The 10,719-nt window shown below is 48.3% G+C and overlaps 1 protein-coding gene across 1 annotated transcript in view; it reads right to left on the reverse strand.

The window, feature by feature from the left end:
* Itpr2 (inositol 1,4,5-trisphosphate receptor type 2) overlaps positions 1–10,719 on the reverse strand; it is a 419,948-nt gene that overhangs the window by 209,024 nt on the left and 200,205 nt on the right. Inside the window, exon 32 of the mRNA XM_006986630.4 lies at positions 10,472–10,597. Coding sequence (XP_006986692.1) covers positions 10,472–10,597 — 126 coding nt within the window. The remainder of the gene's footprint in view (positions 1–10,471; positions 10,598–10,719) is intronic.

Genomic DNA, 10,719 nt, shown 5'->3' on the forward strand with positions numbered 1-10,719 from the left:
AATGCCATGTGACCAGCAGCTTCCTGCTCCTTCCACCATGCCTTCCCAGACGCCACTGTCACACCTTCCCTGCCACGGACACACCTTCCCTGCCACGGACACACCTTCCCTGCCATGGCCACATGACTATCCAGCTGGGCCAGTATGGCACAATAAGCTCTTTGTTGCTTTTCTCAGAGTATTTCACACAACAACAGAGAGAGAAATGTAGACAAGATCATTTTTTAAAATGCTCTGTGCTTTGCATGAGGACAATGCTATCTTGAGGGATGTCAGGAAATCATAGAGAGCCCGTCTATCACCAGCTCAAGGATGCACATGTGGAAACACGTTTACAAGATTCCCTTAAGACAGGAGCTGCTAGGACCCCTGGGAACACCAAGCCATCCATAAGGCTGTTCACCCAGCTTTTACCACACCCAGACATCGGGCACTATGAGGCCACTGTACTCCCAATCCACACTCCCCTGGCTATTGCTCAAGCTGGTGGCAGGCCCTGACCACAACCATAAGATGCCGATTTTGTGAGCATGAAAAATACAAAGTACAGAGCTATGGAGCCTTCCACCCAGGTGTCAAAGAAAAGCCTGGGAAGGTAGGCATCGCTGGGTCAGAGTGAGGGCCTCTGCAGGCGGCCCTCGAATGCCCACATGTGGAGCAGTGCGGGGAAACCCACGCATCGCTAGAGACACCAGGGGCATCTGTTGACCCGGTCACAGGCAGTCACCCCGGAGAGAAGGCACATGGGAATCCACTGCACACTCGCACGTGCCCTGACCCAGACACACAGCCACAGGGTCCACTGTTGGCCCTGCTGTGTCCGTCTTGCTTCGGGCCCCTCCTTCCTTGCTGCTCATGTATTCCAGCCTCATGGGATGGAAGCGTGCGCTCTCCTCCACGGGGGAAGCAGGCAGCACGGACTCGACACAGGCTTACAGTTGTCCTTGGGCCTCAGAGCAAACTCCGAATTTGGACTTTTGAATAACACTGGAACTATTAATGCTATGGAGACTCTCAGAGATGGATTGAATGTGTCTTGTGGTGTGAGATGGGTATGAAAGGAGTATTAAAGTTTGAATATGAATTATCCGTTCAAAGGTTCATTTCTAGTTGGTGGTAGGAGGTAGGGCCCAGAGGAGGAAGCAGGTCACTCAGGGCTGTTTCTTGTCCTCTGTGCTTTTTCTTTCCCTGCTTCCATGACTTATCTGTCATACGTCATGTGACTTATCTGTCATAATGTGGACAGCTGCCTCCTCCACAAGCCCTCCCAACTGTAACAGATGAACCTCCAATGCTGTGAGCTAAAATAAATCCTCCTTTAAGTTCTTTATGCCAGATACTGCCCATGAAGACAAAAAACAAAAAATTTAGTAACTAAAACAGGATCCAACAGATGAGAAAGAAAAGGCATGCAGATCCTGGGCCAAGCCTCTCAGAAGGCAGAGATGCTAGAAGGAAAGTCTCTGGAGAAGCAGACAGAGGCCACTGTGAACAGGACAGAGCGCCAGCTGCAAGGAGACTGGGAGAAGAGGGAGGCATGGAGAAGGAAGAGGAGCCCAGGAAAGGCAACAAGTCCGAGGAGAGTCTTGGAGAAGCGGTGATTTGACCCAGCCTTTGCACACACAGCCCTCCTCCTCTTCTAGGTGTGGATAATTGTGACATAAGAGTTCAGAACTCCTCAAATTTACGGTATTTTAGAACCTGCAGCATTTGGTGAAGGGTCAGATGTAGGGAATACAAAGTAGTATTTACAAACGATGCCAAGATGTCTGCCTGGATGAGTGGGAGTGCTGACTGCCGTTTGCTAAGGTGCCCACAACTTGAGAGGGGGCAGGTTTGCAGCAGAGCATGAGTAAAGAGTTTGAAATCAGACAACTAAAAGGAAACATCATGTAACACCTAGACTCAAGAGTAGACATCAGAGAAGGGCCCAGGCTTCAGTCAGCCTGGGATCAAAGTTTGAGAGTTGCTGATGCCCAGAAGCAAGCGCCTGTGGACAGTGAAGGATCGCTGTGGACAGTGAAGGATCGCTGTGGACAGTGAAGGATCGCTGTGGACAGTGAAGGATCGCTGTGGACAGTGAAGGGATCACTGTGGACAGTGAAGGATCGCTGTGGACAGTGAAGGATCGCTGTGGACAGTGAAGGATCGCTGTGGACAGTGAAGGATCGCTGTGGACAGTGAAGATCTCACTGTGGACAGTGAAGGGATCACTGTGGACAGTGAAGGGATCACTGTGGACAGTGAAGGATCGCTATGGACAGTGAAGGATCGCTGTGGACAGTGAAGGATCGCTGTGGACAGTGAAGGGATCACTGTGGACAGTGAAGATCTCACTGTGGACAGTGAAGGATCACTGTGGACAGTGAAGGATAGCTGTGGACAGTGAAGGATCGCTGTGGACAGTGAAGGATCGCTGTGGACAGTGAAGGATCGCTGTGGACAGTGAAGGATCGCTGTGGACAGTGAAGGATCGCTGTGGACAGTGAAGGATCACTGTGGACAGTGAAGGATCGCTGTGGACAGTGAAGGATCGCTGTGGACAGTGAAGATCTCACTGTGGACAGTGAAGGGATCACTGTGGACAGTGAAAGATCGCTGTGGACAGTGAAGGATCGCTGTGGACAGTGAAGGATCGCTGTGGACAGTGAAGGATCGCTGTGGACAGTGAAGGATCGCTGTGGACAGTGAAGGATCGCTGTGGACAGTGAAGGATCGCTGTGGACAGTGAAGGATCGCTGTGGACAGTGAAGGATCTCTGTGGACAGTGAAGGATCTCTGTGCACAGTGAAGGATCGCTGTGGACAGTGAAGGATCGCTGTGGACAGTGAAGGATCGCTGTGGACAGTGAAGGATCGCTGTGGACAGTGAAGGATCGCTGTGGACAGTGAAGGATCGCTGTGGACAGTGAAGGATCGCTGTGGACAGTGAAGGATCGCTGTGGACAGTGAAGGATCGCTGTGGACAGTGAAGGATCTCTGTGGACAGTGAAGGATCTCTGTGCACAGTGAAGGATCGCTGTGGACAGTGAAGGATCGCTGTGGACAGTGAAGGATCGCTGTGGACAGTGAAGGATCGCTGTGGACAGTGAAGGATCGCTGTGGACAGTGAAGGAATCACTGTGGACAGTGAAGGGATTGCTGTGAAGTGTGAAGGATCTCTGTGGACAGTGAAGGATCGCTGGGGACAGTGAAGGATCTCTGTGGACAGTGAAGGATCACTGTGGACAGTGAAGGATCTCTGTGGACAGTGAAGGATCGCTGTGGACAGTGAAGATCTCACTGTGGACAGTGAAGGATCGCTGTGGACAGTGAAGGATCACTGTGGACAGTGAAGGATCGCTGTGGACAGTGAAGGATCGCTGTGGACAGTGAAGGATCGCTGTGGACAGTGAAGGATCGCTCTGGACAGTGAAGGATCGCTGTGGACAGTGAAGGATCGCTGTGGACAGTGAAGGATCGCTGTGGACAGTGAAGGATCGCTGTGGACAGTGAAGGATCGCTGTGGACAGTGAAGGATCTCTGTGGACAGTGAAGGATCACTGTGGACAGTGAAGGATCGCTGTGGACAGTGAAGGATCGCTGTGGACAGTGAAGGATCGCTGTGGACAGTGAAGATCTCACTGTGGACAGTGAAGGATCGCTGTGGACAGTGAAGGATCACTGTGGACAGTGAAGGGATCACTGTGGACAGTGAAGGATCGCTGTGGACAGTGAAGGATCACTGTGGACAGTGAAGGGATCACTGTGGACAGTGAAGGGATCACTGTGGACAGTGAAGGATCACTGTGGACAGTGAAGGGATCACTGTGGACAGTGAAGGATCGCTGTGGACAGTGAAGGATCGCTGTGGACAGTGAAGATCTCACTGTGGACAGTGAAGGATTGCTGTGGACAGTTAAGATCTCACTGTGGACAGTGAAGGATCGCTGTGGACAGTGAAGGATCACTGTGGACAGTGAAGGGATCACTGTGGACAGTGAAGGGATCACTGTGGACAGTGAAGGATCGCTGTGGACAGTGAAGGATCGCTGTGGACAGTGAAGGATCGCTGTGGACAGTGAAGGATCGCTGTGGACAGTGAAGGATCGCTGTGGACAGTGAAGGATCACTGTGGACAGTGAAGGATCACTGTGGACAGTGAAGGAGCGCTGTGGACAGTGAAGGATCGCTGTGGACAGTGAAGGATCGCTGTGGACAGTGAAGGATCGCTGTGGACAGTGAAGGATCGCTGTGGACAGTGAAGGATCACTGTGGACAGTGAAGGAGCGCTGTGGACAGTGAAGGGAGCGCTGTGGACAGTGAAGGGATCACTGTGGACAGTGAAGGATCGCTGTGGACAGTGAAGGGATCGCTGTGGACAGTGAAGGGATCGCTGTGGACAGTGAAGGATCACTGTGGACAGTGAAGGGATCACTGTGAACAGTGAAGGGATCACTGTGGACAGTGAAGGGATCACTGTGGACAGTGAAGGATCACTGTGGACAGTGAAGGATCGCTGTGGACAGTGAAGGATCGCTGTGGACAGTGAAGGATCGCTGTGCACAGTGAAGGATCTCTGTGGACAGTGAAGGATCGCTGTGGACAGTGAAGGATCACTGTGGACAGTGAAGGATCGCTGTGGACAGTGAAGGATCTCTGTGGACAGTGAAGGATCACTGTGGACAGTGAAGGATCGCTGTGGACAGTGAAGGATCGCTGTGGAGTGTGAAGGATCGCTGTGGACAGTGAAGATCTCACTGTGGACAGTGAAGGATCGCTGTGGACAGTGAAGGGATCAGGTCTGAGGTCTGAGTCTGCCATACCTCACTATCTGGCCGTACGGAGATGTATGGAGACACAGAAGATCCATCAAGTGACAGAGGAGTGGCCAGTAAGGTGGGAGAGAGAGACAGTGACAAAGACAGACTGAATGACCCTGGGGACACAAATGAAGCATTGAAGGAGCTCAGTCAGTAAAGCACTTGCCTTACAAGCATAAAGGCTAAAATTCAAACCCCCAGAAAAGAGAAAAAAGCATCTTGGCATGGCGGCACACACGTGAACTTCAGTGCTGAGGGGCGAAACAGGCCGGTGCGTCTAGCTGGATCAGTGATAGACTCGGTGAGAAACTGTCCCCAAAACTAAGATGGATGGTACCTCTGAAGAATGGCACCCCAGGTTGACCTCTAACCCCCACACACCCATTACATATGCACCTGCTCACACATGAACCCGTGCATACATGATCAGATACACACATGGGGGAGGGGTGAGAACTGATGAATACCACCGACGATGTGAAGCATAAAGCATACGGTGAAGAGCAAGGAGCAACCGTCCAATTATCCGGAGCAGGCATGCATGCGTCATCACCATAACTCAGCATGACAATTAGATCAGTGAAATTACAGCCGAGCAGAAGGTGCCACAGAGAGGGAAAAGCTACAGGAGACACGTCTTCAGCCCCTGCCATGCTGGCTTCTTGGGCCACATAGAAAGAACACTTTCAAGTGTTCTCTTATTAATGATCCTCTTATTAATGACCCATTCAACTTTTTAAAAAAATCAACAAACTCATAGAACATCTGTTTAATCCTATCTAACAAGGCCCATGAGGAAGCATGTTTTAGAGAAGATACACATTCTACCACCTTATCTCCAAACATCTACTCAGCAGGAAAGGGAGCGAATGGCCCAAGCGATCTATCTGAAAACACAGACGGTATCTTGATCTGTCTCGTTAAGCGATGACAGATATGACACTGAGTGGGCACACATCCTAAATTATTTCTTGGTCTAATTTTGTTCTGTCGGAACATTACTCAGAGTACAGCTGGTCGTTGTAAGGTCTTGAAAGGGATGGCAGAATTGGGAACATCTTCAAAAACTACACCTACAGTCTGAGACTCACTGATCATCATCCACCCGTCTAGGTGCCTTCTGATAATGACCTGAGTCCCCTGACTGCAACAACAAGCAGTTATCAAGACGAAGGAGAGCATTTCTGCTCCACAAGCACCAATTTCAGCTGCATTAGAACATAGATCAAAGTGGGCTGTCATTAATGGTCTGAAAGACAGCAACAACTTTCCCTGGGTCTAATAGCTTGGCCACTGCCCCAGTGTGCTGTATTACAGCTCATGGGCCCCGTCTCCATCAGGACATCAGGATGAACACATGAAAACGTATAACACAGCTTATTAAAAGCTATTTTTCAGGAAAGATTTTTTATGTATCTTTTTAAAATTATTTTTAAATTTATTAAACAACTTGCCAGAGTCTGGTCTCTCCTTCCACATGTGTTACAGGGATCAAAACCAGGTCATCAGGCTTGGCAGCAAGCTCCTCTACCCATTGAGCTGGCTCACTGGACCACACATGTGGGTCCTCGTCCCTCATGAGGGATGAAGGTCATGAAGAGGAAAGCAGAAGACACAAATAGCAGTGACTGTAGAGGGCTTCCCGAGAACCCAAGACCTGGCCATGTTGACCACAGAAAAGCATGGGAAGGAAGCAGACACTGTGGCTGCTAGCATTGAGACTTCATTTGTTCTTTAGACAAACTCTTCTCCAAATTTCTACTGAAATACAGTTGTGTAGGCACAGGCAGGCTAGAGGGAATCCAAAGATGTGGAAACAGCACACCAAACATGACTCAAAAGAGGATCAGTGTAAGGAATGGGTTAAACACTGGAGGACAGGAAGGCTCCATTTGAGAAGTTGCTGGAGATGGGGGGAGGGTAGCAGCCTTCCCACTCTGTAACAAGCCGGAGAACTGGCTAGCAAACTACGCATCTGGGCTCCCTAAGTGTCACGGCTTTATAATTTCAAAGGAGGCCTGGCACGGAGGATCAGTGGCTCCTGGTATACACTACATCTTTGCTTAACTGAACTGCCCCATGTTGCTGCTCAAGCAAAATCAAGGTAGTAACTATAATACAGAAAACTTTAATAATCTTTACATTTTAAGTTGTGCAGAAATAAAAATGAAAGCATGCCAAACATGGTGATGACATCTTTTAGCAATATCCAGGTAGACGCTGAGAACTAAGACTGGACACCACACGGCATGCTCTGATGACTCTCCTCTTCCGCTCCCGCCACGTTGAGTGTCCTCAACCCAACTTCCAGGATAGCTCTTCTCTAGTTCCTCCTCTCTGGTGTTAGTCAGGTGCTCCAGAGTTTTACAAGTTTGCTGTCAGCACCTCAGTTTGATGCCTTTCCTCTGCAGCAGTTTATATCAAGTGATGTCTGCATAAGGCTTCACATAAACCTGAATTCATGCCTACCTGGCTTTATGCACACCTGATGTGTGGTTTGAATGAAAATGGCCTCCTTTGGGTCAGAGGGAGTGACACTATTAGGAGGTATGGCCTTGTTGGAGGAGGTGTGGCCTTGCTGGAAGAAGTGTGTCACTTGGGGGTGGGCTTTGAGGTTTCAAATGCTCAAGCCAGGCCCAGTGTCTCTCTCTTCCTGCTACCTGTGGATCTGGATGTAGAACTTTTAGCTCCTTCTCCAACACCATGTCTGCCAAAGTGCCTCCATACTTCCTGCCATGATGATAATGGACTAAATCTCTGACCTATAAGCCAGTCCCAATTTAATGTTTTCCTTTATAAGAGTTGCTGCAGCATGGTATCTCTTTACAGCAATAGAAACTCCAACTAAGACACCTGGCTTCATGCAAATTCAGCTTCCAGCTTAATTCATGTCCAATCTCATATGTAGCTGGCTTCATTGGCATTCTTGTGCCCTGAAGGTCTGGCTTCATGCATGCCTAGTTTCATGCATGCCTGGCTTCATGCATGCCTGGCTTCATGCATGCCTGGCTTCATGCATTTTTCAGCTTCCAGCCTATTTCATGTCCAGCTTCATGCATGCCTGGCTTCACACATAGTATCTTTCAGGTCTGGCTATATGCATGTCTGGCTTCATGCATATGCAGCATCATGCAAGCCCAGGTTAATGTTCCTCAGACTTCATGAACACAGCGTCTGGCTCTTGCCTGTGTGAAGAGTCTGTTTCTGCCTCACTCTCAATGTAATTATGTCATCAATATCATTTAGGTCTCGGGGAAGCTCCTGAAACTGCCCAAAAGGCTTCTCATAGCCTTGTGATAATCCTAATAATGATATAATGTCACCAAGCTCTTTGCAAAGTGCAGTATGTACTAAGAGCTTATTGTGTATTACCTCACTAGCTCTTTCCAGGACCCCTGGGGAAATGTATTTATTGTAAGGCAACTCAGGGGCAGCATGGTTACAGTGCCTTTCCCAATATGCGTAAGGCAGTTAGAGAAAGGCCGAGTTTGGATCCGATCCCTGGTTTAATTCCATTGACACCCCTGCTCTTAGCTGCCAGACCCTACTGCAATGGCTCTCAGGGTGCCCCAGGACCAAGTATGGTGTCACCTAAGACTTGTTTCAAATGTCTTGTCTCCCCAGTGCTGAGTCCAAGACTCTGGGGAGCAAGGCTCAGCCATCTGCATGGAAAGCTGGTCCAGAAGGCCACCTGGGTTGTTTTGTTACTAGAATGTGGAAGTTTTCAGTGGCTCTTCACCTTTCTGCAGAGGGCAGAAGGGGCCCTCTGCCCTGGACTATCTCTTTCGGAAAGTATGGGTGGTGTTATGTCCACCCTGGAGAAGGGCCCTGCTTTGAAGGACAGAGAAGAATCTGAAGGAACAAAAGCTTCTGCACTCAACTCGGAGCAGACAGGCAGAAATTCCAGGAAGTTTCTGGAAGCCTTTACATAATAAACGACACTTCATAATCACCCACTTAAGCAAACTCAGTAAATGTACAACTCCTGAATTCATAAGTGGAAAGAGTATGTGGGTCCAGTGGTAGCTGGGACAGGCAGTTACCACTAGCTTTTTTTGGTTTTAAGAAAATAAACTCCACTTTAGTGTTATAGCCTGTACTGCTGAGGATGTGACCTTGGTCTTTCTCAGTCTGTAGCACCAAGCAACTCTGCAGATGCTCCTCTGGAACCTCTTTAACATCTTCCTGCATGTGCAGTCCTGAAATTATCTTTTGCTTTGAGGACTTAGGAGCTGCCTACAGCTGGTCCGAGCCACGCTTTCCACCGGTCAGTGGCAACAAGCATAAATGGTGGAAGAACGGGGTGGCTTCTCTAGCTATGATTTAGCTGAGAGAGGACATAGTGACTTCTAGCTGGTCACACAAAGATGATGTAAAACAGACAGGCTCTAACTATGCATGAACTTAAACCTGTGAAGATCTCACTCACTCTACCACACCAAAAGCAAAATAAACATATTTCGCCTGGAAACCCTGGCTGAGTAGAAGGACTTCCTGGCCTGAAAGAACGCATGATCCAGGGTGTCATCCAGGGGTGTTCTCGGGTGCCTGGGCTTACAGTGGTGGTTCTAGTGTATGCATCTCATGATCCCTCCTCCAGAAAGTCAAAGAGATGCCACGAACTATAAAGGGTTCTTGTAAGATGTTGGGAATCCCCCTCCTCAAACACATCTAGACGAGGCCTGCATAAACTACCAGCACTGGGGGAAGCAAGAAGGCCCAAGGGACTGGACGGGTCACCTTACCCTGGATGAGGTCTAAGGAGCTGCGGATACACTGCCTTTCCTAGAAAATCCTTCTTCAAATTTCACATCTTGTCACTCTTAAAACTAAAATGAGAAAGCTAGGCATGGTGGCCCACACTTGTCATCCCAACACTTGGGGGGCTGAGGCAGGAGGATAACTGTGAGTTTGAGGCTAGCCTGGGTTACTCCAGGTCAACCTGTGCTATGGAATGAAGCTTTGTTTGAAAAAAACATAAAATCAAAGGCCCCTGGGTATTGATAATGATTTGTTGTGCCAGAGAGAAAGCAGGAAAGAGTAAATGGCATCCTTTCCTTGTTGCTTGCTCATTTCCACAGAGCAGACACATGCCGGACAGTATCTATAAATGCCATCTAGTGCCACATGCCACCTCTCAATTTAAAAAAGGAAATGGGCTCAAAGTAAAAGCAGAATGTCATCTGGGGACCATGTATGAAAAGTCCAGATGACCAAATTATCAAAGCCAGGGAAGACTGTGACGGGGTCACGAGATATCCGATCATAGTCCCTCCTAGACCACTCGAGTCCCTCTCCAGCTGTGGCTTTAATTGCATTCACGGTAAGAGGTTAAATAGAAAATGGCCTCTGCCAAATGTTTCCTAATCTATGTAGCAAGGCTCCTAAAATTCCATTTATTAACAGACAAATGTGGCCATTTATAAAGGCAGAAGCTAAACACGTCACCTGTCACTGCATACATGCCAGAAAACGTATTTCGTTTATGTTAACTTGCTAAATGTCACTCATGATCTCCTAGAACCCATTCACAACTTAATGGATAAAACAGACTAAATCAAAATGTAGTTGGTTTAACTGCAAATTTTCATCTAGATATTTACTGCTTAATCAAAATCAATACTAATCAATACCAATGATCTTAGCCCACATGAAGCGCATTTAACTTACCCTTGCCATATCCACCAAGAAATTCTCAAATAACTTCCAAATGTGGTTACTGGTATAGATTTCTTTCATCTCCACTTCGGTGTCAACGTAACAGTGATTGACAAAGTTCACATATGCAATCTTGACCTGTGAAAATTTCAAACACAAAGTTCAGTTCTTCACTGATGGCCTTCTAGCCTACAGCATGAAACGCCATCTGCATGGGCTTCTAGATAAACACAATCTGTTTTGTGCACATGCACATTCCC

Source organism: Peromyscus maniculatus, chromosome 3 (genome assembly GCF_049852395.1).
Source record: "Peromyscus maniculatus bairdii isolate BWxNUB_F1_BW_parent chromosome 3, HU_Pman_BW_mat_3.1, whole genome shotgun sequence".
In the NCBI taxonomy this organism is placed as follows: domain Eukaryota; kingdom Metazoa; phylum Chordata; class Mammalia; order Rodentia; family Cricetidae; genus Peromyscus; species Peromyscus maniculatus.